This window comes from Sander lucioperca, chromosome 23, assembly GCF_008315115.2.
Source record: "Sander lucioperca isolate FBNREF2018 chromosome 23, SLUC_FBN_1.2, whole genome shotgun sequence".
NCBI lineage: Eukaryota > Metazoa > Chordata > Actinopteri > Perciformes > Percidae > Sander > Sander lucioperca.
In genome coordinates, this window is record NC_050195.1 from 13,295,762 (window position 1) to 13,323,261 (window position 27,500).

Genomic DNA, 27,500 nt, shown 5'->3' on the forward strand with positions numbered 1-27,500 from the left:
TAACTGTTTATATATGCTGCCATTCAATATGTGCAACATTAATATTTGCTGTCAAACTGTTTCTTTAGTGTCATATTTTTATGTTAAACAAATACTCTAACCTAACGAATTAAACCTTTTGTTTTTAATTAAAGTGGTATTTATGAGCCAGTGGAACGAAATTTTGTTCATGTACAGTTGAATGAAAATAAAAGCAAGCTATCTATCTATCTATCTATCTAAAAGGAGAGTTAACAGTATGACTAGGGCTGGGCGATATGGAGAAAATCAAATATCACGATATTTTTTACCAAATATCTCGATATCGATACCGCAACGATATTGTACTGTTGACTATTGGTGCTTTCACAAAATATTTACACAATGAGATTTTTGTTAAATAATCATCAATAATGTGAATATAATGACTAAGTGGGTAAAGGCAAATAATAGAACAGTTACAACAGTCTGGTAAGTTCAGAAAATAACATCACTTTACTGTAATGCAGCCTTCAAAACCAGGAAAAGACACCACTTATGCCATATTACGATATCCAAAATCTAAGACGATATCTAGTCTCATATCACGATATCGATATAATATCGATATATTGCCCAGCTCTAAGTATGACCAGGCAATGAAACAGGTTAATCCATATGCACGATAACAGACCAGCCTAAAAATATGTATATGGGACAAACAACAAAAAAAGGCCTTGGATAAGGAACTTGCATGTGTTGTAAATATGGGTTTCAGGATCAATTCTTAAAGCAGGGGAAGATTGATGTTGTAACTCTTTGGACGGTTACTGACAAGGTTAAACACAACTTGGCAAATGGGATCCAACTGACTGGAGATGCACCGACGCAACGGCTGTTCATCGGAATCGGCTGATGTCTTTTACGGTCATTGGCCCATCACCAAATAAGGAGACATGCGCCGATGGCAGTAGCCGATGTTTATCTATGTTGTGCCCCTAAATGTTGTGTTAATTGGTCCGACTCATAGAACAGAAGCATTACCCAGCTTCGAAAAAAACATGTTTCGGTGACACTTCCAAGAGTACAACGATTATGACCTGGAGGCAAAGAGAGCACAGACCAACAGAGAGACTCAAACACAGCATACCAGAAGGTGAAATCCCCGCGGACAGCATAGTTTACCGGCTGGTAAAGTTAGCATGCAGCTAAAGACACAGGGTCACGTTAGCTTACCGGTAGCCTGCAGCTTGACTATTCCAGACACCATGTCCACTGCTGGAGTCAGAGGTGACGGAGACACAACAGAAAATCCTCCTTCTTCCCCGAAGTCACCGGCGTAGCAACATTTTCCCTTCCCCGAGAGTGAGTGATGTAAACAAACAAGGAAGCATATGGGCTCCGACAGGACTCCATGGTGCCTTCAGGTACATTCGCTAATGGTGGGGAATTTCTGCTCATTCACAGTTAGTGTGATGAAGCTGGTTCAATATTTTTTTATAATGACATTTATTTGTTTTCCTGGCGCAAAAGGAAACAACAAACATCGTCCAAAATGAAAATTCCACACACCGGTATCGGCCGGGAAATTTGCAACTGGTGCATCCCTAATTGTGACATAGAACAAGGTTATTTTACTGATAAATGATGTTCTTTGTAAAAGATAAAGCTCAGATTAGAGCTGGTGTACTGGCCCTTAATATTGAAACATCATGGATCAGTATGGTCATTTGGAAGAACAAAGTCAAATATGTCAAGTGTGTGATCTGAGAAAATGAGTAGCCCAAGTTTTTGATTTTTACTGCCCTTTTTAATGTAAACTTTGTGATATTTTCTTGAAGGATATACAGTAGATGTGTCTTACAGATGGGTCAACAGATGGCAGGACACTTCACAGTATAGTAAAATTAGTGACAGCTGACAAATTGATATTCTTTTATGGTAGATATTGTTATATTGTCCATCCCTACTTGTGCCAATAAGATCACTAAGTTTTAGTACAGATGCCGAAACAATACTTTTGACAGGTTAGCTTAACGGAATATGAACATGTTTTTGTACAAAACCCTCTAAAAAAAAGCCAATTAATTTCCTTTCCACATCTCATTTTACATTAAGGCTTGTTTGTTGTCATTATACTGTATAGTATCAAATCTGTTCAGAACTGCGCTGCATAGAGTCTTACACAGAGAACTCTAACTATACATGCTACTGTAAGTGGACACATTTTTGACAAGGTACATGGTACTGAGCCTTTTCACTCTTCACAGCTTTATGGATTTTACTTGGCTCTGAAAGACTGACTGGACTGTCCAGTTGATTATTTCTGCCTGTACATTTAGTTCAATATTGTTACTACAATGACATGTGACATGCTGGTATCTCCTGTTCTGCAGGCAAGCATTCTCTGTGAGTCAAACTACTTTCATGTGTCCTTTTGTGTGTTTTGTGCCTTTGATGACATATGAGATCAGCCTCTTGAGCGGATTCTTTGATTTTTGGCATTGGATTACACCATCCCTGTTATCATCGCTAACTACATGTTTCAAGTTCTTTCCCATGTTATGTGGAGTTGAATATAAGGCTCATTAAACAACCAAAACCAAGAATATATTTCCAACTTAAAGCTAATGAAGACACTGAAACTATACAGTCCCTCCAGGATTTCGCGATGTCGCAATCACGCCATTCACGCAAATTCAACCAATCACCGCGAATTTGGTGCGACTCGCAATTTTGACCAATCGCCGCAACTTTTCCGCAAATTTGACCAATAACCTGAAGTTTCCCGCGGCTTCAACCAATCGCAGCAGTCCCACGTGCACTCTGAGAGCCAATGACCAAGCGGGAGTGAGAACGGGTTGATCATTTCCTTGTTGGTGATATGAAGACGAGACGTATGTCACTCGAACATCTCACATTACCAACAAAACGTACAGCGAAAGACCGTGCAAAACATTTCAGACCGTCCTGCCAACCTGTATACATTTTAACATCAATGTACGATTTTTCACTCTAAAGTTGCTGCCGTTTCAATTCTGTCGGCTATCTGCAGCGGGCGGGGCTGCAGCTCAGTTCCCCCCGCGACTGACGCTTGCACACACACACACACACACACAAACACACACACAGACACACACACACACACACAAACAACACAGACGGTGGATGCAGGAAAAAAAAGAGATGAGACGACACAATGACCTAAATTGAGGACAACTACGCTCGTTATTGTAAGTGCAATGATAAGTTAAAGACCAATAAGTACTTTATCAAACGGTATGAATGTGTGTCCCAGGCCAGGATAGGAAATTAACTAACAATGTAAAGATCAACAAGCCACTGACATATGTTTTCATTCATTCAATACATTATTATTTTTTGTCTTAAATCCACCAGCCATTTTCATATTATACCAGCATTTACAGCATCCGGAGCCTTTTTGGTAAGGTTACTAGGAAATCTCAGCCCAGAGTAGTTTTATTCTCCCCAAAACAAGTTTCCTTTTTATTTTTAAAGAAACTATAAAAAAACTATTTTTGCAACTTTCACTGTCTCCTGCAAACTCATTGCAACAAACATACAAAAGACATCGCAACTTTTATCGCAATTTTTCACAAAAGCTCCCGCGAAATCAGGCATTTTGGGCCGCAACAATCTCAAAAAAAGGCCACGAAATCCTGGAGGGACTGACTATAAAAAGGGTAAAAGAAATTCCTTCTATGTCTATGTAGTTCATAAAATGTTCTGATATTACCTGACAATAACTTTCTCAGATTACCTGCCTTTCTTTATCTAAAACACCTCTTAACCACATCCCTCCATCTACCTATCCATCCATCCATCCATCCTCTGTGCACCATCCAACTCTTCACCCTGCAGTATAATTCCCAGCAGTGCTGATTGGCAGCAGTAAAGCCTGGTTGCTGACACACGGGTCCAGCTGCTACTGTTGTGAGGGGGGATTACAGCGACCGGTTCACTCTGTCCCATCCCATTCTTCCTCTCTGCTCTCCATCCCTCCATCATTTCATTCACTCAATCCGCCGTTGTCACGCAATCCCTCCAAACCCACCACCACACACACACATTACACACACATATATGCACGTGTTCACACATGGACACATCTCTGTATCTTTGGCTGCCTATGAGATACAGCAAATCACCAAATGATTGTACTGGCTGTTGGGTTGTTGAAAGAGTAAAGTGCTACCATTTCATATCAATGATTTCTTGATTGAACTAAAAGAAATCAGTCAAATTGTTTGTCAAGTGATTTGTCACCCATTTGTAGGGCTGTAACAATATGCGATATGAAACCGAAATCGCGACACTCAGATCCATGAACCTGTGTCGCGGTGTGAGAAGGCAGAATTGCGACACATCCCTTCCAAATCCCAGAGTTATCCTTCCCGTCCAGATCCAATGCTACCACATCTTTAAATTACTATTAGTATTAGTCGTTTTGGTGCCTTATCCCCCTTTTGACAGGTAAAGACGGCTAAAAGCAAAAGGGTAACGCTAACGGAGGTGTAACGTTACGAATGGCCACAGTTCTGACTCGGGTGCCTGGGTCTGTTTCCCGATGGTTCAGTAAACTGCCGTTAGCGTCCTTAGCACCGGAGTTAAGTGCTGACTGGATTGCTGTAATGATAGTGGCTGGCTGCTAGCTGGCTGGGGGGGGGGGCTGACTGTGGATGTGTCCCCGGGCTGTAATGATAGTGGCTGGCTGCTAGCTGGCTGGGGGCTGACTGTGGATGTGTCCCCGGGCCAGGGCGGTTGTCAGCTCTCATCCCGACTGAAGCCTTGCAGCGCCGGGGGAGTGAGGCAGACAGACAGGGGTGTGCTAGCTGGCTAAATTACCATTAGATTAGTCGTCTATCTGTACAGTTAACGTTACTGATGAATTCGTGGGTTAGCCCAGAGTTGTTAACCGTGGTCAAAACAATCATACTAAAAATAACTGAGCGTGTTGAACAATGTCGTAATATTATGTTACCCACCAAGAATTAGCTAACATTATAGCATAAGCATTAGCTACCACGATCAATGGATTCTCATGAAGTAAATCTGCCTCGTCTAGTTTAACTTTAAGCTGAACTTTGACCCACAGGTTTGCTCTAAGGGTGCTCCGATTGATCGGGAACCGATCGTTATCGGCCGATAAAGGCTTTAAATAGTTTGATCGGTGGTCTCCATAAAGGCCGATCAGATGACGCACTACTCGTGAGAAAATGTTCTATACGCAGCTAAGTTACACACCAACCAGACGGCCGACCGTTGGCAGAAAAAGCAGTTGGATTGATCAGTCTCCCCGAGTTGGTCAAAAAAAGTGCCTCGGAACCAGGGTGGGAAATTAGCCTTGTATCCTTGTAATGGATTGGACAGATTTTGTCAAAGAATGCTGTTGCTAAGTAACAATGCACAATGCTTATTAGGAATCGCGTTACATTACTGCTAATGAATCCCTAACATTTCCGGATTTTGCTGCTTCATAATAAAAACATTCAAATACCAAAATAACGGAGGAGTTTTATTGTGAAGAACTTACAGGAAATGAAACCGTTCACAGCCGGGGCTTTGACCACGCATAGTCGAGTAGCTAGTTTTCAGCGCTAGTCCGGCCTGTCCGGGACGCCGTGTAACTAGCTAGCTAGCTAGCTGAGCTGAGGTACAGACGAAAGGAAAATTATCTGTTAAAAAATGTGGCGACATATCCCCGGTGTTAAGAGGCCCGCCGCGGAGTCAGCAGTAGCTATGGATGTACAAGCTGTTGAGGGCGAAGTAAAGAAAAAGAGAAGGTACTTTTCAAACAAGTGGCGCATTGACAAAACGTACAGCGAAAGACCGTGCAAAACATTTCAGACCGTCCTGCCAACCTGTTTACATTTTAACGTCAATGTAGACTGGAACGATGTTTAAGTGGCTTGAAAGCAGCTGCCGTTTTAAATCTGTTGGCTCTCTGCTGCTCAGTTCTACCCCGCGACTGATGACACACACACACACACCCCGCGACTGACGACACACACACACACACACACACACACACACACACACACACGGTGGATGCAGGAAAAACCGGAGATGAGACGTACAGGATGACCTACATTGAGGACAGCTATACTTAATACATCCATGAGCTACACTCGTTATTGTAAAATCAATGATGAGTTAAAGTCCAATAAGTCCTTTATCAAACCGTATGAATGTGTGTCCCAGGCCAGGATAGGAAATTAACTTACAATGTAAAGATCAACAAGCTACTGACACATAATAAATACATTATATTAATAAAATATGTATTAATAATAAAACATAATTTAATAAAGCAATTCAAAATATGATAGTGCACTCTCTTTTATAAATTTGAATTCTGGAAAAAGTGGCTGGTAAAAAATTGAAGTGGCCCCACCCTGCTCAGAACACACTAAAGACACACTGAAGAACACACTAACAGTTGTTTTGTAATTTATTCCGAATAAGGCTTTAGCTCTATGTTAAGCTCTAAGCTGTTTAAGGTGTGTTTCTAACAGAGGAAGTGGAATGTTGAACGTTTCCTGTCAATAAAAATAAACCGTTGACAATTCACAATACATTATCTTCTGTTAATTTTAATACTTATGCATTGTTGTTAAGAATATTAAAATTAATATATGATAAATATATGACATGATAAATAGAAGGTTTCAAATAGACCCGGTGATCGGCATCGGTCGATACCGCTCACAGCAATCGGTGATCGGCCCCAAAAATCCTGATCGGAGCACCCTTAGTTTGCTCCTTTGACCAATATTACATTACATTACATGTCATTTAGCTGACGCTTTTATCCAAAGCGACTTACAATTGCTATATATGTCATAGGTCACACTCCTCTGGAGCAACTATGGGTTAAATGTCTTGCTCAGGGACACATTGGTTGATGTATCGCAGTGGGATTCGAACCCAGGTCTCCCACACCAAAGGCATGTGTCATATCCACTGCACCATCACCAATAGAAAGCTGTCTTGTCAGGGTTGACCTTTGGGGAAACGGAACGCTGGAGAGTCCAAATCAGAAGACACTATTGTAGATTGTAAGCTGTGTTGTATTATCCATCATCACCATTGGTTCTGGGAAATTAAGATGGACATAGACTAAAAAATGTATTGATTATTCGAAAAACAAAAATCATTAGTGGCAGCCCTAGATGGCTTTGCATTCCCTTAGCAATCAGAACTCTGCATTTGTCCACAACATGTAATGGCTAACATTTTGACTTAACCATTGATGAATAATTCAATGAAACTAAAAATGAGAACCTGTGGCCGGGAAGAAGAAGGATGAAATGATCTCTGATGAAAATGTTGTTGTTTTTTGTATTTCATACAGCATAGAAAGAATGAGTGTGCCTAGATTGGCTGTGACTTCCCTCAAAATTATTCTTAACAAGCCCATAAAATATTAAAAGACAAATCATTTGAGGGGGAGCAGCACAAACTCCAACCTGACAGGACCCATTTAGGGTTTGGACAGAACTAAGGTTGCAAAGGATCGGAACATTTCCAAGGGAAGTTAAGCTTGGGAATTTTGCACAGTTTCAATACCAAAATAGAACTTATTTGGGGGAGAAATACACATAAAAAGCAATACTAAGTCATTTATGGCATGTTTTGGTTAGATGTGTGCCCATTTAACGGAATTGTACCTCTTCCATCATGCGTACAGATAATTGGCCAGCATCCCAATAAATAGGAATTCAGTCAAATTACAACAGTCTGCTTGCACAGCACATTCTCTCATCATGTGCAGCCCACATTACTGCCAACTGGCTGAGCCAAAGGCCTACACGCTTCCATGTAATATTACTGAGTGAACATTTCATTTTGTATATATTTCAGTTAACATGCAGATAGTAGCCCTTCATTCTTCATTGTAAAACTTTCTTGTATAAATTAGAAAGTTTGCACACAGCCCATATTATGTTACCCTGCTAGCTAACCCACCACACGCCACATTTCAATTCAATTCAATTCAATTTTATTTATAGTATCAAATCATAACAAGAGATATCTCGAGACACTTTACAGATAGAGTAGGTCTAGACCAAACTCTGTACTTTACGAAGCCCCAACTATTACAGTGGTTGCCTCATTTCACACTGTATTAAGACGTAGATGTGACGTGAGCAACCTGTCTGAAAGTTGGAAGTCTTCTGGTAGCTGTGCCAAGAGAAATCTCAATCATTCCCAATCTAGCAGAGACGGAGAGCTAAAGTTAACCATAGCTAGCTCTGTATGACAGCCGTGTAATAAGTAGGATAATGTAGAGCGAGCCAGACATTATTTCTAGAACCCCCGACAGGGAGCATGATTCCACACCAGTGCAAACGCTGGCTGAACATCATGAGACATCGCCATAAATTTGTGAGGTAATTTCCTGTATTGTAAGAGCTAGATTTGCGGGATTTGAGGATATGCCCGATACCCACAATGAAATTTAATACCTATGAAAGTGTGCACCCATTGAACTATTATTGCAACTTGCAAGTACTGTATGGTCATTTGGAACAGCTATAAACACTTTTGCCTTTAGATGTGGACAGACAACACTTCGTACAAACTGCTTTCTATCAAGCATCCCCCAATCTGGGCCACAAAGCATAACCATGCTGCACCTTAACAACGGGCTCAGGCAAATATAAGGGAGCATTATTATGTAAGGATAATAATGCAGTCCTTGTCCCAGACTAAACTGCCCTCAGCAGCACCATTGTTTGGCAAAATGGATGATGGATTTCCTCAGCTTCCTGATTCCTAGAGGACCTAGACAGAGGCTGGGATGGAGCAGCCTGCTCCTTGAGGAGAGTATCCTGCTACAGTCAGGACAACCCTGGACCCAACTGTGGAGCGGAGATGGCCTTTCCTGCACCCCAGTTTGAACCCTGGCTCTTCCTTGACCTGGAAAACTCCCAAATAAGCTTCAACATACAAGGTCACATAATAGCAGAGGATATTACCTGACATATTTCAAGAGGAATTATGACTCTAAGTCATTGTGGGCAGACATGAGAAGAAAAAGAGGAAACTGCAGCAGAGATTTCTATCAAGTTTGTTTTAAGTATCTGGGTGGGAGGCAAGAAGACATGGGAGTTAATGGCTAGCAGTTCCAGTCAATTGACATTCCACAGGCTGAGAAGAATTCAGGATCTTTCCAACTGAGTAACTCTAGGAACCTGTCTGTTAGTTTGGCTCCTTCCTTCCTTCCTTCCTTCCTTCATTTATATGTATTGACGTGACAAAGTCCTTTCATTTCTATGCTGAAAAATATGTATATCACAATCAATTATGCTTTTGATATGATAATACTTTGTCAGAACAAGTCTGACATTTTTCTTGCATCCCAGCAGCTACATTTGCAACATTAACTCAAACAAAGATTTAAGACAGGAAACAAGGGTACATACATGTAACATTACAGTCACACACAAGACAATAAATGTAACACCCTTTGCTGTACATCTGATCTGGGATTAAGCTCCATATTTAGTTTTAGGATTGACTGGTGCACAAGAAAGTTCTTCAGTCGAACCCTGTACCTTCGGGTAATATTAATACACTGCTAGTTTCATCATTTGAAGTGGGCATGGACTGTAGCATGGCCAAAAGAGCTCGATAAATACAGATGACCAATGGCCTAGAAGCGTTCAGTCAACTTTCCATTTTTATGGTGCTACCATAAAAGTTAAACATTGAACTTTTGTTTTCCTAAAACCGAAATGAATGCCACACTGGCAGCTGCTCTAAAAGACACAAACGTTTCCTGAAAGCTAACATGCTAATGGGTCACTTCATACAGTTCTGTATGTATATCAACCATCTGACTGATCACCTTTTCATTTTTGGCATCAGTCAACTGGATAAAAATAGAAACTTTAGAAGGTAGAAGGTAGCAGAGGGTCATTCTACTCTGAGGTTTTCTCATTTTTGTCCTTTGTGTTGAACCAACAGACGGAACAACTTTGAATAGAGTAAAAAAGTCCTTTCTGTGCCCCTCATCATCCTCTATCAGTCTTATCACATTCCTGGAAAACAAAACCCCACATATTCAAAGATGTAAGAGCTTTTGAAATAACTCTTTGTTTTCCTACTTGGGACTTTTTGGAAAGAAAGATGGCATTCTGGACTTTCTTTGTGCCATGGCCTGATTATATTAAAACAGAATACCATTTAAAAATACATAATACAAGAGCATTATGATTCCTCCCAAAGCTAGAGAGTGTAAAGCTAGGATACAAACATCTGTCTGTGTGATCATCCTTCAAATGCTAAATATACAGAGGGGGAAAACTGTATATCCAGTAGTGACACAGATAAATGAAGGAGCTTCAATACAAATCATGTATTCTTCATCAAAAAGTTATGTCTAATATTATTATTATTATATAGAGAATATTTCCCTCAGTGGCTAGCCAATCTAACCTATTATCTTTGTCCCTGAACCCTAGTGAAAATAATATAATTTATGACTTCCTTTCTACATTTGGCTACATAAAATGCTTTCCATTGGACTCATGATGAAGTGGGAACATTATAATGACATTCAATCCAATCAGTGATGATGTACATCTACCTCCTACTGCTTATAAAAACCAATTGTCTTTCATGCATCATAATAAGCTATTAATTGATATATTTAGTAGTTGCAGACACACTCAGGAACATTCCTGCCTTGCGTTTTTTCCCCCTTGCAATGGCAATGCCATGACAGACGGGGGAAGGGACAGCCAACAGGGCTTATCCCTGCAATGTGGTGGGAAATTGCCGGAACAGATTTCCCTGCATATCGATTGATAGACAATGAGCACCTACACTGGACAAAAATCTATACTTTTTTGATCCTTAAACAAAATCTTCATCATTTCATGTCTTGAAAACAAAATATAGCCTATCACAACACAGCAGGTTTTTTTGGTCATTCAGTAAATAGTCTATATAAAATAACCACATGGTAAAGCCTATTTGTGTTTACTCCTGTGTGAATTTAATGCTTAACAAACAAAGAGTACTTTGAAGAGTATTTTCTCGTTTTATTAAGAACTTTAGTGCAAAATTAACATAACGTAAGGATCAGAACATAAAGTGTTGTCCAAATGACATAAATATGCTGTATAACAGTTCTACCACACAGTCTCATGTACTGTAACTTCTCACAACTTAAACAGTTCATCATCTCTGTAGTCTAAACTTCATTCATACACACACACACACACACACACACACACACACACACAGAGTGCGTTTCACTATCTTTGTGGGGACCCATCATTGACATAATGCATTCCCTAGCCCCTTACCCTAACCTTAACCATCACAACTAAATGCCTAACCTTAACCCTTACCCTCACCCTAACCATAACCTAATTCTAACCCTAATCCTAAAACCAAGTCTTAACCCTCAAACAGCCCTTTAAAGTTGTGGGCTCCAGCATTTTGGCCCGACAAAGCTGTCAGGACCCCACAAGTATACTGTATTCCAGGTTTTTGGACCACACGAATGTAGTTAAACAAGAACAAGAACACACACACACACACACACACACACACACACACACACACACAAACACACACACACACACACACACACACACACAGTAGTGTGTGTTCACTTGTATAGAATCTACAGTATTTCTGGATCTGCATGGTTGCTGTGGTTCCCATACAGCTGTTTTAGTAGGGGATCCACACAAAGGTTCAGCAGTGAGATCCAATTCCACTGCTGACCTTTTATTTGATTAAATACTGTACAACGCGGACACAAACTCATCCATTCACTATCTGGAAGTGGCTGCATGGACACTATTGTTAAAGGCACTTTGTGCATACAAATGACCTACTGAGGGAAACTTCACCAGTGGGTAAGGTAAAGTGTTGTGTGCTGTATTTTCTTTCACTTTTGGTTTCTATGAGCAACCACATGACCAACCATCCCACCAACTCTACAATTACCCTCCTCCCTAACCAAAGGTTCAAGGATAACGTCTGACATTAGATTTTGGCACGGACGCTTAACTGATCATTTGTCCAATTCGTCCTGAAAGTGGGTCATTTGTTACACAGCTGGCCATTTGGATAAAAATACATTCAGCTATAGCAAATGTCATCCACCAACACCAGTGAGAGTTAGAGCTGTGAAGATGAATCAAATAGTTGTCAACTATTTAATTAATCGCCAGGTATTTTTGATAATCGATTAATCGCTTTGAGTCATTTCTTATGAAATAAAAGTTAAAAAATTCTGATTCCAGCTTTAAAAATGTAAATATGTTCTAGTTTCTTCTCTCCTCTGTGACAGTAAACCAAATATCTTTGAGTTGTGGACAAAACAAGACATTTGAGGACGTCATCTGTGGTTTTGGGAAACACTGATCGACATTTTTCACCCTTTTCTGACATTTTAGAGACCAAAACAACTAATCTATTGATCGAGAAAATAATCAACAATGATAATAATCGTTAGGGACAGCCCTAGTGAGAATCACAGATAGTTTAAGTTTAGTTTTGCATGCTGCATTAAACACAAGATTTAACGACAGGCCATTACGTCTGATTTCACCTTTGCAGTGCAGAACACTCAAGTTTTTCCCAGAATCCAAAATTGTCCACAACTATAAAACTACTGAGAGTGGTATTTGATATTGGTAAGGAAGAGTGGTAATGTAGTAGAATCTGAAAAGTTGGGCTGATGTATTTATAAAATAGTTAGGGGATAAAACAGATGTTCCTCTTTTTTTTTTTTTTTTTCCAACGTTTTCATCACTGGAAATAGCTGCTGTAAGTGGCACCAGTCCTGCTGTGGTATTTCCATAAAACGGTTGCAGTGAATGCTTTTCAATGTAGTTTTTCCTCTTACAGTTCTTCTCAGTCGCTTTGGTACATTTCTCGAATCATTCTTAACATTTGCAAACCAGTAAGTCGATTTCTCAAAACAATTAGCAACAGCTGCCTCCACCATACAGAACTGAGTACAGAACACTGAAGACTGCAAATACGTGCATCAGACTCCCAGCTGCAGGAAAATTGCGCTCCCTGCTAGGAAAATGTATGAACTCGACACCAACAAACACTGGACCATTACAGTAAAATTAAGTCATATGAGCTGATATATGTATCCTTCAAAATAAGAGCTTCTGGTGGGCGTACAGGACTTTATCTGCTCTTCGCTCCTACTAAAGTTTGTGTTTTCTAATAGACATTAGGGTAGCACAGCGAGATCCATCCACGGGTAAGCAGGAATTTCAGGTGGGGTTTGAGCATTATTATGGAACCCACGCAACTTCTAGGAAAGGCCTGCCTTTCACTAGCATTCACACACTACTATTGGCCAGGCGTCCATCCTTACGCGAGGTAACGTAACCAGATTTGTTCAGGTCCTATCCCCTGACCAATCGGCTATCCTAACCTTAACCACTCGAGGTCAATGCCTAACCCCAACCAATGGAGCTGCTTCGCAGGGCGGGCCTTTCCTAGAAGTTACGTGGGTTCCATAATAACGCGGGGATTGATCCCTGGGCAGAGAAGAATGCTTCATCTCTGTCATCTCTGCACATTGTGATATTTTACACAGACATACTGTAGCTGTTGATTTCAGCCACTCTGGGGAAAAGTTGGTATGACAGTGAGCGACCGCTGTGCCCCGTTTGATAACTGTCAAATCCTCAGGCCTAATACCTGATCACTTTGGCCAGCTAACAGCGGAGCAACAAGCAACGTGACATTTTAGCGATTGGATCAGGTCCATAATGAATTCAGGGCCTTAGATCAGTCCCACCTCTTATTTCCCACTCAGTAATCTGGCTGCGGGAGGATTGGAGAGTAATCTGGATAGAAGGAGGGAGACAGGGAGGTAGATAGGGATGGAGGGAGGGAGGGAGAGGGACAATCCTCTCTGCTGTGATTCCTCTTTACAACATCAATTTCTGTGGGAAATGTGCTATAATGTATATTATAACTGTATATTGACTCTTCACTACATTCAGCATTTATATAGACTGTCTATTCATGTTTACTGTGTTATTGCTGATCTACATCACTAACTACACCACAATTTGCACTAACTGTATATTGACTATTCACTACATTTCAGCATTTATACAGTCTATTCATAGATACTGCGTTATAACTGATCTACATCTCTAACTAGACCACAATTTGCACTAACTGTATTTTGACTCTTTACATCATCTCAGCAGTGATATAGACTGTCTATTCATGTATATTGTGTTATTACCATATCACTTTCGCATATCCATCGACTTACTTACACCTCACTTTGCGCCGGCTTTGTAATGCCTACTTAATCTGTACTTTATGTAGCCTATTGTATTCTGTACTCCTGTATTGTACTGAATGTGAAACCGTATGTTGTCTTGCACGCTTATCCACATCTTACCCAGGTCGCCGTTGCAAATGAGAAAGTTCATGGGGCACCAACCTTGTTTTGAGATAAATGTCTTTTATTCGCGATGTCTTGGATAAGTACTTCATTACCCACAATCCTGAATAATCCCACAATCCCACAGTCATGCCTCTGATTGGTGGAACTCATGGGGGGGGGGGGGGGGACGATCCATCATGCGCAAGATGATAATTCTGTTTTACGAGGATTTACGACACTGCACGAATCACGATCTGTTCCACGCTTCTGCCGTTAGCCTCCACCGGGAACCTAACGTTAGTTTAGCTAACAGCTAATTCTGCTAACTGCTAGCTGACAGCTTGATTCCGTCTAAAATAACATTAACTCAAACTTAACACTGGGTATAGCCGGCAACAGCTGACGTAACAGCTGTTATATATTTTAACGGGTATTTTCAGGGGGGTTTTTTGAGTCTTTTAAAGTTATTACATACTGTCTCAGCTAGCGGTTCGCCCAATTAGCTGTTAGCTAAACTAACATTAGCTTCCTTTATTCAGTGGTGTGCGGTGGTTTATGGGATGAGTAGTTCCTTCTCTCGATAATGAAACTATGTACACAGTCTTGTACCTTTGACTTTTTGGGGATTTTCTGTTCGTTTTTTCACTCAGAAACGATATGTTGTATGCTTATGAGTCACGTCATGTCTGCTTAGCCTAAGGCACGGTCTGAAACTCTTTATATACAGATTTTTCCAGACGTCAATGAGAGAAATGAATGGGAAATTTACTTCCGGAAGCCAAGGTCTGTCGGAGGAGGGGCGGGACTGTGGAGCTCTATGTGACTCTTTAGATTTGATGTGTCATCAATCAGACTGCACTGACAAATAATGCACTACCGTTACTAGGCCTACGAACCCATCCATAAATAAAAACATTATTGTAATGTGGGATGTGGAAAAAGTCTATGCATGCACAGTTAAGTATAGCCTAGAGCTCAACTACAGTATGTAGCCTAATATAAACACAGAACCCACACAACAAGTACCTTTGCTGTTCAGTCCTACTAATAAACTGTAAATAAATGGACGGAGCGAACGCAGAGACGAACAGATTCGAGCTAGCTTGCATAACTTTGCTCCTCTGTCTGCTGTGACAGTGCAACTTCACAGTGCGCACCCATGCTGCCTCAAGTGCTGTCGGGAATATCGGAAGGACCGTATCCAGTTGCATGTGACCCACCCACCTACGTAGTAGCCCAAATATGACGGTAAAAGTTTATAGTCAGTGTTATCAGGGAGACTTTGGCTAGCAATTTAAATTTACAGAATGGGCAAGTACATTCCTGTATTCAGCCAACTGCTTTTCGAAAGCAAGAGTTTCCGAGGAGCACTTGAAGGCAGCATTATCCTATACCACTACAGCGTTGCTGTGATGCGTGCTGTGAGATCACTCATCCGAAATCACCGTCATTTCACTGCTACAAAGACTCCAGCTGTCCGCCCACATGTTCCACGCTCTATGCAAACAGCACACGTTCCCACACAAAGCGAGTACAACACAATGTTCATATTTCAACGCGACTCACCGTTAGTTGTCTGCTTTTTGACAGTTTGTCGGGAGTCTGCGAGCGTCGCTGTCACCGCTACGATCCGCCCATCCGAGTATGCGCTCTTTGGCCGCAGACTAACCGGCTCCGCCCCGGAGAAGCTCTGTTCCAATCATAGATCGATGTCGGTGACTGGCTTTCATTTGATCCAATGAAATTAAAGCTAATCTGTGAGGGACGAGGGTATTGTCCAATCACAGCTTTCAAATCCTGGGCAGGTCCTTCGTCGTCACTAAATGTACTTTTGACGGACACCTTATACACGCAATGGAAAAGTTTGACTCCTTTTACGGGACGCTGCCGGTCCAATCGCCGGTGGGGACAGGGTCTGGATACGGCCACGGCCCAGGAAGACGCCCTTCTATCGCCCAGCTCACTGGAATGTCACTAAGGGATGAGTTATTATCGAAAATACGGAGACTCCAGTTAGAAAGTAGAAATCACAGGGGTACTTTCAGCTGTATCACAGACGGGCCATGTATTCTTTTTTATTCTTTAGAGTAAATATAGCTGGAAGCACAACAATTGAAGGCCAATCTCGATTATATTTAGGCCTACTAATAACTCCGATTATATTGGCAATGAGTTAAACTATAATTGCCAATTGAGCAACAGAAAACAACAGACATGGTCAGATTGCATACTGTCCAGTTAATGTATTGAACTAATTATTTTGGCTTGAGACGGTAACGTTACAATAACTTTTCATATAAAGAACCTGGGAGGTGAAAAATCAAAAGCAGTTTAACTCCAACATGGTTCATCCTCACATAGCCTACTGCAGGTTAATAGTGACACCTTGTGATCAAAATGGCAAACATCAGTCCCAGGCTATTAATTGCCTTCTCTTTCTCTAGCTTGCATCCTTAGTCTGTGATGGCTTAGATTATATCCTGTCCCCTCCACCCCCCCCACCCCCCTTCCTCTGGAAATCTATGTCCTGCGCTACCTTGTGCATTTAGTGTGTTTTTAGTTACCTTCAAAATGCAGCCTAAAGATAAAATGTGCTGCTATTGTCATTATAGGCGTGCGTAACAGAGTGTGTCTGGAGGAGGTGGGCGAATATACTTCATTTTCACTCTGAGGGGTGGTGGTGGTGCAGTGGATATGACACATGCCTTTGGTGCGGGAGACCAGGGTTCAATTCCCACTGCAATACATCAACCAACGTGTCCAGCAAGACACTTAACCCCTTAGTTGTTGTCCAGAGGCTTGCAACCTCTGACATATATAGCATTTGTAAGTTGCTTTGGATAAAAGCTAAGTGACATGTAATCTTTGTTGCTGGCAAAGGGCTCGGGGCCTCATAGCTAGCACCTCTGTTGAAAAGTCACAGAGTAAAAGTAAAGTAGGGATGTCCCAGTCATGTCGTTCACACTCCCCCCGGACCCTGTAATATTGAGTATCTGCCAATATGTAGTCTGTGCTAATATTTTTTATTCATTTTGCACTACATAATACAGCTGCACTGTGCATATCAAGGCTGCAGTAAATTAAGTAGTTAGAGTAAAGTCATTCTTTGATTGATAGTAAAAAACAACCTGCATCACAGGTTTCCTTTAACACTTGTTATATTGTATACTGTAGTATATCTGTGGAGAGGAGAGTCAGTGTGAGTGGGGGCAAGGTGGACGGAAGGTACTCAAGAACCTTCAAATGTTTCCTTTGTAGAAAAACTTGGTTTAAGGGTATCCATGTGGAAGATTTAAGGATTTACAGTTTTTGAGCTTGTTGGGCTATACGGAAGAGGTTAAAGAAAGAAAGTTGCTACTTGTAATGTTATATTAGGAATAATGGTTCAATGTTACAATTGTACACAGTTGAAAAAGCCAATATGCATTTATGACACAAAGACTTCATTTAAAAAAATTAATTCAGTCTCATTCAGGAGAGGCAACATGGATTGTTCTTTGCAACTAAAATATGAAGAGAAAGAAAAACTGCTTTCTTACAGTAACTGCCGTTACACATTCCACTTCTTTTCCCCTAACAATCCCATTAAAATTACACAAGGATCAGTCCTGACATCATCATTTTGCTTTCAAAGAGGTTTATTGAAAGAAATATTTTGAAATGTTATAAAGTTCAACCAATGATAATGCTATCACACAATCAGAACCTAGAGCTTCACCATTTCCCCCTCCTTTCTTCAACATTTGACATGAATAAAGCACTGTATTGGCCAGCCCAGAATTATAAATCTATGGTTATTCCAGGGACTGATATAGTGAACAATTTTTTAAAACATTTGCGAGAGTTTTTGGGACACATCACACACAACATAGTTTTGGGTTTTTTTCTCAGCAAAATGTTTTAAAGTGCTCATATTCTGCTTTTTGGCTTTTTCCCTTTCCTTTATTGTGTTATATATCTTTTTTGTGCATGTTATAGGTTTACAAAGTGAAAAAGCCCAAAGTCCACCCCAAAGGGACTTACCATCTCCAACAGAAAACACTGTTCACAAACTGCTCCAAACAGCTCTATTGTAGTCCAGCCTTTACTTCAGAGACAAACGTGGTCACTTTGGAACACACCTTATAATGCTCGCCTAGCTGCTAGCATGACACGCCCTCATACTCTGCTTCTGACTGGCTAGTAGTCCTTACCTAGGTACTGTCAGGGCACGCCCTCATACTCTGCTTCTGACTGGCTAGTAGTCCTTACCTAGCTACTGTCAGGGCACGCCCTCATACTCTGCTTCTGACTGGCTAGTAGTCCTTACCTAGCTACTGTCAGGGCACGCCCTCATACTCTGCTTCTGACTGGCTAGTAGTCCTTACCTAGGTACAGTCAGGGCACGCCCTCATACTCTGCTTCTGACTGGCTAGTAGTCCTTACCTAGCTACTGTCAGGGCACGCCCTCATATTCTGCTTCTGACTGGCTAGTAGTCCTTACCTAGGTACTGAGCATGTGTGACTCCCAACAAAGATGGAACAGAAGTGTGATGTCTCACTCTGTAGCTAAAACAGAGAGCTCAACACACAGGGTGAAAAGAGGAGCTGCAGCAATGTGCAGTACAACAAAAATATGGTGTTTTCTGAAAATTAAACCATGTCAACCTATTCTGATATAACCTCTAAATACAATTATGAACTGAAAATGAGCATAATATGAGCACTTTAAAGATATGCTACTGAAAGAAAGATGTGGTCCAAAACTGCACTCAGATGTGTTGATAATAGTCTTCAGAGAGTAGCCTATCCCAGCTGGGCGAAATATTTTAGATGCACTTGATTTAACTTTGTCAGGGAAGAGTGGAAACACAGCCCAGACAATGTAAATCAAGCACTCCTTGATTTTTGGGAAACAGTGCACAGTTCTGCCCAGGACTGCCACACATGCATCACTCCGTTACAGTGGTTTGCAACAAAAGATACAAATATACAATATAATATTGTATCATCTAGGATCACTATATTTGCACCTATTCATTACCCATCTCTTCCATGACCTGGAAGTATGTATATGTACAGTAAATATGACACTCCCGTAACTCGGAAGAATTCAGTGTTTCACTCTACACACAGTTTACAAGCATACAGCAAAAATCAGCTGCTTTGCACATCAAACCCTTTCATTCCTGGCTGACTCTCAGTGCAGCATGCAAGTCAAAATGTGCACAATATGAAAAGTCTTTAGCATCATCATTCTGATCACCTTTAATTAAGCTCATCAATCAATCATTCTTTCAATTAGGTGATTATTTTAATGAGAAATTAGAGCAGACTTTATTTATTTATTCATTTAGTATATTTTTCCTCTATAGTTTTCTGCATTTCAAAGCATGCCAAAGACATTTTTCAGTTCTGCATAGTGCTGGCTATACGAGTGCCAAAGAGTTTGATTCCTTTACAAGTAGTAGAAGTTGGTATGTACAGGCATGAAGTGACAGAGTAGATCCAGTGTTGTGTAATCGGTACCAAACCCCCCCCTCCCCAAGTGCTCAAAATATCTACAAATACAGGACCCAAGTCTGTTGGAACTCATAGAAAGCCAAACAGAGCTGAAAAAAGCTCAGCAGTATGGAAGAACATAAGGAAGGTGTGTGTGTGTGTGTGTGTGTGTGTGTGTGTGTGTGTGTGTGTGTGTGTGTGTGTGTGTGTGTGTGAGAGCTGTATGTGTGTTCAAATGCAAAGGGGAAAAAAACACTCTAACCTCCTTAACCCTCCCCCAACCCCAAACACACCCACTCCCCAGTCCCCCAAGTATTTATTTTTTTCAAAGTGCATCCTCTACTTTTATAATATGCAGTATGCATTACATAAATGTATTCTGTTAGCATTGAATATTCCACTAAGGTCTACCGTCACATACAAGGAAGAAGAGTCAAAAACAAGCACATTCTAGTTTTGAGGTCATAGTTCTGAATGTAAAGATACAGTTCAGGCCACTAGGTGACTGTTATTGAACTAACAAAACTCTCACTACAGTATGTGTGATGGCGAGGAGAGCCCACTTGTGAAAATCATTACCTCAGCACTGCACTGAAGAACAAAAGGAAAAGATTCACTGGTAAAGAACTTGAAGATTCACTGTGTATTTACTGGATATTTGTAGAAAAGTTGGATTGTTATAGGGGCCTTGTTCTTGGTGACCACAGGCAGAGACTGCTGGTGGAAACTTACTGATGGTAATACGTGTGTCAGCAAAGTAAACCATATAAAACAACAACAAGCAGATATGGTTCAGTAGTAAGAAAAACTCAGTAGATGTGTTCAGTGTCAGCTTATCAGCATTGGACATCCATGATGCATTCACTCACATTTTAACAGAATGCTGAAAAGGGGGTCCTAGCAACTTTGTACCAATTGTGTTTCAACAATATTATGTTGAATCGCAATTCATCTTAACATAGCTAGAATCACTTTTTACAGTATACTAACCACTAGGACTGCACAATAGATTTTTTTTTTTTTTTTTTTTTTATAGTCATCGCAATATTAACTGGTACAAAAAACATATCGCAAAAGGCGGAAAAAACACTCAAGAGATTTTTTAATCAGTAGAAAACTGCACTTTAAAGGGTAACTACCGTTTATTTTCAACCTGGACCATATTTTCCTATCTTTTGTGTCTAAGTGACTGATGGGAACAACAATCTTTGACATTGGTCCAGTATTAAGAGAGATCGCTGCAGTCGGCAGCTGAGAAACAAGCTACAATGTAAGTTAATAGGACAATTGTTCAGCTTGTATTTACCTTCATAAAAGTGCTCGTTTTGCCACTGACCGGCTCAGATTAATATTCTAAGTGTCTGACAACATTATGGAAAGGATTTCTAAGGAGGTCCACCTTTCTGTTAAAGAGTAAGATCCTTTTTTAAAACATAAAAACATCCGCGAAATTGCGTTCCCTAAACCCACCAGACTCCATGTAAATAAACAGTAATTTCAACACCGTAAAATACACTTCATTCAAAGTCGACGGAAACAAAATAAAACTATGAAAAGCCGTTTTGGGTCGTCTTTCCACTTTTCCAACAATCACAACTCTAGTTTTGGTTGAAATAAACACATAGTTTACTGATTTACATGTGAAAATATGTTGGCTCTATACACGCTAAAAGTATTGCTTTTTAAATGGAGTCTGGTGGGTTAAGCACTAGCAACCTCAGAACTGTTTCTGGTTAAACACAAAGGTCTTTAAGTTGTCGTAAAGGCCTATCTCTGTAGGGATTCTTTCCATAATGTTGTCAGACACCTACTGTAGAATATTAATCTGAGTCTGTCAGCGGCAAAAAGAGCACTTTTGTGAAGGTAAGCTGGACAATTGTCCTATTAACTTACATTGTAGCTTGTTTCTCCGCTGCCGACTGCAGTGATCTCTCTTAATACTGGACCAATGTCAAAGATTGTTGTTCCCATCAGTCACTTAGAGACAAAAACATAGAAAATATGGTCCAGGTTGAAAGAAACGGTAGTTACCCTTTAAAATGTAACTGTCATTCTTTTTTTAGTGCTGCCTTTTATATTCAATTTAATGTTCAATTTGTTCAATAAAACAATGTTAGAAATTATTTCCTTTCATTTATTTTAAATTCAACAAGCAATTTGTTGCATTTTAGCAGAATACTAAAAGCAGCAGAAATGCAGAACTGAGTACACTTTAATTTAACCTAACCAATGTAATCACACCCCAAATATGATTTTAAGTCACTTTGAAAATATCCATGGTTGAACTTTGAAATCACAGATAATCCAGCTGCATTTACACGCGAGTTTAAAATGTCACCGATGATTATTTGTGCACATTGTGCATTAAGTGCACCTTTGCAAAACGTGACATCGGCCGCTTACAAACAGCCACACGGTCCAATTACTGCACAGGCAGGATGCTGACTAACTGTGAAAACAGGTACAACCATGTGGCCTCATGGACAATGTGCATTGAATGTGGCTTTGTGTGCATTTGCGAATTGATCAGTTTAGAATGATTAATAATTAAAAGAAATTGTATTATTAATAGTAATAATGTGTAGCACTGTTGTGTACCACTCTGCTGTTTAGAATAATTCATAATTGAAATAATTATTTATAATATTGTGTAGCACTCTGTTGTGTACCACTCTGCTGTTTAGAATTAGTAATAATTGTAATAATAATAATAATGTGTACCACTCACCAAGCACTTCATACATATTGAATAACGATTGAGAATGGTTGTATGACGGTTCATTTTAGGATTATGAACAAAAGGAAACAAGATAGGGAGCGACATGTTTACACAGAAAGCCTTCACTTGCTGCGCCACATCAGCTGTTATGCTATTAACCCAAGACAAGGTGATAAAACACACACAACAACAATGAATAAATACAATTAATTTAGACCAGCAAGCAGAAATATACAATCTTCACAATTCTGCTTTACAGGGGGAACTCCGCCGGTGTTAAGGTTACGGATGTTACTGTGTAAATGTCACGTCCCTCCAGTTTGACTTTTTCTTTCTTCTGATTGGTTGGTTTTGAGCTCTGAGACAAAGGACAATCAACCCTCTAACACCAACGACACGTTCCTGAGTCTTTATTAAACATCTGCACTATTTAAGAAATAAAGTGCTCAAAGTTAACGGATGCAGTAGCACTGCTACAAGTCTCAACTGTTTAAAGGACTATTGCACTTCATCAGGCTTTCCATCTGTTAGGACTCATCAGTGTGGTACAGGAAAAGGGTCTATCCGTATAATTTTATATCAGGGAAGACAACTTGAAAATGTCATAGGTTTTTATTTCCCTTCCTGTTGGCAACTCAAAACTGATAAAACTGGAAGATATGGCATAAAATACGTTTTTTTTACTATAAGGGCTTATCATTGCACCTGCTCTTAGTATTTCGTACAGCTTTGCCTGCCCTGAGGTATCTGGGTAAACTCCGCACCTACCCTGTCTTAACAGTGGCACCACCATCACCTTATCATAAATTCTGGGGGGAAATTACATTGCTATTTATTCTGATGGCTAGTGAGATTTAAAGGGGAAAGTGTATATGTTCTATCCAAATGCATGTGATGGACGTGCATCTTGCCAAGTGTTAAACTTCTGAGTTTTATTGAAAATATTATTTTATTTCTTTTTTAAACATTAGATCAACACTGTGTCAGCGCTGCATTATGGTATGGTCTTATCCCAGCAATGTGCATCTGTTGAGCCAGACTACATATACTGTACAGTATTTCTTAGCATGCAGGAATTCCTTTCTCTTGATACTGTTTAATTAAAAAGGAACCAACCTTCATGGTGCTCACTGAGAAACCTTTATAAACAAAAGAAATCATATAATTCCCCATTAAAGCTTTAGTGTGTAACTTTTTGATATTAATGAACGTCTGTTACATTCAAGCCATTACTAAATGAGTTGCTACAAAGCTAATTAAGACTATCAGCTCCACACAACTCTCTCTGGATTTCTCAGTATGACTATGTTCAGAAGATTGTGGCGTCCGGAGACTTTCCCACGCAGAAACTCGAGTGAAGATAATGACCTCTTCTGAAGAGTACGTCATGTTTGTTTAATCCTCCATGTCCTCCTTGGCTACTAGCAACTGTGTGACGGGGGTGTGGGGGTGGTGCGCGGTCACGTGAGGCTTGTATCATGTAGACGCGCCGACAGTGTTGTTGTCATTACTTAGAATTCCTCATGGGGGAGAGAAACTACGCACTATAGCTTCATGTTGCCGTTTTGTTGACATGCCAGATTGATCCAGTGGCTGGTGAGCGGTTGCACTGCTTTGATGAGACATAACCTTCCTCTGATGTGATATTATGCAGGCAGATGAAAGATGGAGGCCCAGACCAAAGATGTTTCTTAGTTCACAGTTTGAAAATCACATTACCTTCTCTTTTTCTTCTAAACAAGGGTTATGCGTTGGGTACTTTGGCGGAAGGCCGTCTACAGCGGGCATACAGCATAGCTGTACAAGGCCAATGCACTGAGCCAAATGAAACCTGAGCAGTGGTAACTTTCGATGAACCTGAACAGGGCAGTGTGATGGATGCTCAGACTTGAATCAATCCTTAAACAAAATAATTGAAGTAGGCTCTGTTAAGCTTCAATGACGAGCCAATAGTTTGCCTATCTGTACATACGCTTCATCTTCATACATCAAAGAAGAAGGTTAGTGTGTTGGTGGACTAAGGTGACATGACAAGGATCAGATGTGTATCTGAGGACTTCAAAATGGGAGGTAATGAGCTTAAGTTAACATTTAATATAAAGTATTTCCAAAGACAGTGGTGCTGAAGTACAATGTTGTCTTCCTGGGATCACTACTGCTGTAGTATTGCAAATTCTTGGATGACCTCCTAGTATTTTAAAACTTACATTGTAAAGTTTTTTTTTGTATTTGTGCTGTCTATATTCAAAACACAAACACTCAATATCTGTCGTTACAAGCCACTAACATCAGTTTAGGGCAAAGAAAAACAAATGTGTCCTAAACATTAGAATCCAGTGACTCTCTACAATATGTGGAAGCAAACGTACTGTACGCCATGCTCTGCAAACGAGGACAAACATAAAACACGTAAAAAGGTTTAGACCTGGACTTACTACACATTATAATAAGATTAAAGCATTCACTCATCTCTTCTTGCCAGTGTTTGCATATTGTACTAGACATAGAATAATGGTGCATTCGGCTGGTCATTGTAAACTGGCAAACTTGTATTTTTACGGATCACATGACGGACTCGTACGTACAAGGTGAAAGCATTCTGCGTGCCTGCTCAGGTGAAAAAAGTAAGGACCGATAAAATCTGAGGTAGCAAATTCAACTATGATAAAATGGAATCACTCAACCTTTTTTCCTTTGGGCATGTGCTTTGATTTTTTAGAAATTACAACAAGCCAGTACCATGTCATCATATCATCAAAGTTCTCTATTAAGGGCACAACTCATGGAATTAGTATATTGGGGTTCCCTGCTTGTTTAATTATTTATAGTTGGCTGTTTTCGGTGCACTATTGTCGTGGTAAACTTGTAAGTTTGCCAGTTTACCTGTTTGTGACACTGCCCAAGCATGCCATATGTTCTTTACTCACTAGCAAATCTGTACAATGTTTATAATAGGGTAGTTGATATGTTCATCGAGAAAAATTCATGGCTTTTAACCCTCCAGTTCCCACCCCCGAGGTACAAAACCAGCCAATCCAGTGTGTTCTTGGGAAGGGGAAAGCGTTGGCTCCGCCTCTTGGGGCAGGACATCGGGGGGGATGAAACCAATGACAGAACGGGACAGCAGGTTTCCTGTTAGGCCAGCTAACACTAAAATTTACCAGCTAGTTTGTGAGTTTATCGGAAGCGCCACGGACATATAGAATAGAATAATCATTATATCAATAGGATTTTCAGTGCAAGACGTAAATGGCTACTTGTTTCGTCATTATTCTGTCCGTTGTTGTCTTGTTCTTGTCAGTCTTCCAACACTGGACACAGCAGTAAAGGGATTCTTCTACAGAATAGTAGTCATTTATGTATCTGTGTGTGTGTGTGTGTGTGTGTGTGTGTGTGTGTGTGTGTGTGTGTGTGTGTGTGTGTGTGTGTCATCCTTCAGCAGATGACTGAGAGGTCCAGACCTGATCAGTCTGGGTCGACCTGGACTGTGTTCATTAAGTGGCAGAGCTCCTCTCTGCTCTGTTTGTGGTTTTGGTTAAAGGTTGGTTAAGGTTCCAAGGGTACCATGAGGAACGGTAAAAAGAGGAGGGACTGCAGGACAAAACAGCACTCTTATTCTCTCTCTGTAGCTCTCCCTCCATCCCACTCTCCTCCCCCTTTTGCTTCTTCCTTAGCTCCCCCCTGGGTCAGAGCTGTGTCTGTGTGGTGTCCGTGAGTCCAGAGGTGTCTGTGGTTCTTGGAGGGACAGCCTTCTTTGGGTTTCAGGATCCAGGGAAGATACCCCTGTTCCAGTTGCTGGCCCAACCCCAGCCCCCATACCTATCCCTGAACCAAAGTCTAACCCTGCTCCTAAGCTTGACCCCACTGCTGCCTCTCTCCCAAACTCTATCTCTACACCTGAACCTACAGCTAGCCCAGAAATGACTCCAGCCCCAGTGACCAGTCCCAGATCCAGATCCAGATGCTTCCCCAGGATGTCCAGTCCAGAGGGAGTGAGCTGGCCCTGGTTGGTGTTAATCAGTGGGGTGTCCTGGGGCTGCAGGGAGTCAAGAGGCTGGGCTGGGAACTCCTCAAAGTCCTGGGAATCCAAGATCTGCATGGAAAGAGAGGTCAATGGGACAGGCTGCTATTACTCGTTTACTTATTACTATTCATTCACAAAGTCAAATTTATTTTATGAGGGTCGACCTCTGTGTTCTGTGGTTTACAAGAAAAACAATAAGTCAAGGAAATGTTATAAGCAAACCACTCTGTGCAAAACTGCTACCGCAATTGCTGTGATTGCAATAATTATCATTTTTGATATGCAAATGGTTTTCATGAGGTTGAAGATCTTAAGCTGCGATACTTTTAGTCCCAGGAACAACTTTTCAAGGAACTAAACGGTTCCTTCAGCCAATTGTTAGCTCAAGTTCCACCGCAGTCCCGTAAAGACCCGTGAAGATTAGACAAATTAGTCTGCTGCCGTATTAAAAAGCAAAATGACGGGCGGTCACATGGGTGAACACACTCTACAGCCCGCAGTTCAGTGTGCCCTCCGGTTTCATCTAAAAAAAAGGTTTTGTCATACTGCGACGACATTTACTGCTGCGTAGTATTACTGTAACTGCTGCAAGTTGGATGTACTGACTGAAATGTAGAGGACAATGAAACTAGCGTCTGTCTCAACAGTAATCATCAGTTGAGTGTGTGATGGTTACTTATTTGTGCTTTAGAAGGTAACTACCGTGAAACAATCAGGAAATAAGGTTTTGTTTCTCTCATTCACAGCTCCGAGCCAGGAAGCCGGCACCAAAGCCTAACTTTATTTTTTTCTATTAATTTTTCATTGCAGTTTCAATTTTAAAACAACCCCTGACTACTGTGACAGTATCCCAGTAGCAGCTCCCCTATCCCCTATGCTCCCGTCAAATGGCCTCCAGA

At 40.7% G+C, this 27,500-nt stretch overlaps 2 protein-coding genes and 1 long non-coding RNA gene across 5 annotated transcripts in view; all 3 read right to left on the reverse strand.

Annotated features, from left to right (window-relative positions):
• LOC116048947 (microtubule-associated protein 4) overlaps positions 1–16,110 on the reverse strand; it is a 155,312-nt gene extending 139,202 nt beyond the window's left edge. The window contains 2 exon segments of the mRNA XM_035998263.1: positions 15,944–16,053; positions 16,055–16,110. Of these exon segments, the coding sequence (XP_035854156.1) occupies positions 15,944–16,053; positions 16,055–16,107 (163 nt within the window). The 5' untranslated portion in view covers positions 16,108–16,110.
• On the reverse strand, positions 2,974–6,034 carry LOC118494380. The gene is made up of 2 exons (XR_004896513.1): positions 5,999–6,034; positions 2,974–3,051 (listed from the first exon to the last, which is right to left on the reverse strand). It is a non-coding gene; the product is annotated as an uncharacterized LOC118494380 (long non-coding RNA).
• A 9,856-nt stretch (positions 16,111–25,966) lies between the features above and the next one.
• kcnh2b (potassium voltage-gated channel, subfamily H (eag-related), member 2b) overlaps positions 25,967–27,500 on the reverse strand; it is a 319,040-nt gene continuing 317,506 nt past the window's right edge. For 2 of the 3 annotated variants that reach the window (XM_031298279.2, XM_031298278.2), the window contains one exon: positions 25,967–26,670. In XM_031298279.2, coding sequence (XP_031154139.1) covers positions 26,248–26,670 — 423 coding nt within the window. In that variant the 3' untranslated portion in view covers positions 25,967–26,247. The remainder of the gene's footprint in view (positions 26,671–27,500) is intronic. The other variant, XM_035998114.1, reaches the window with a different exon arrangement.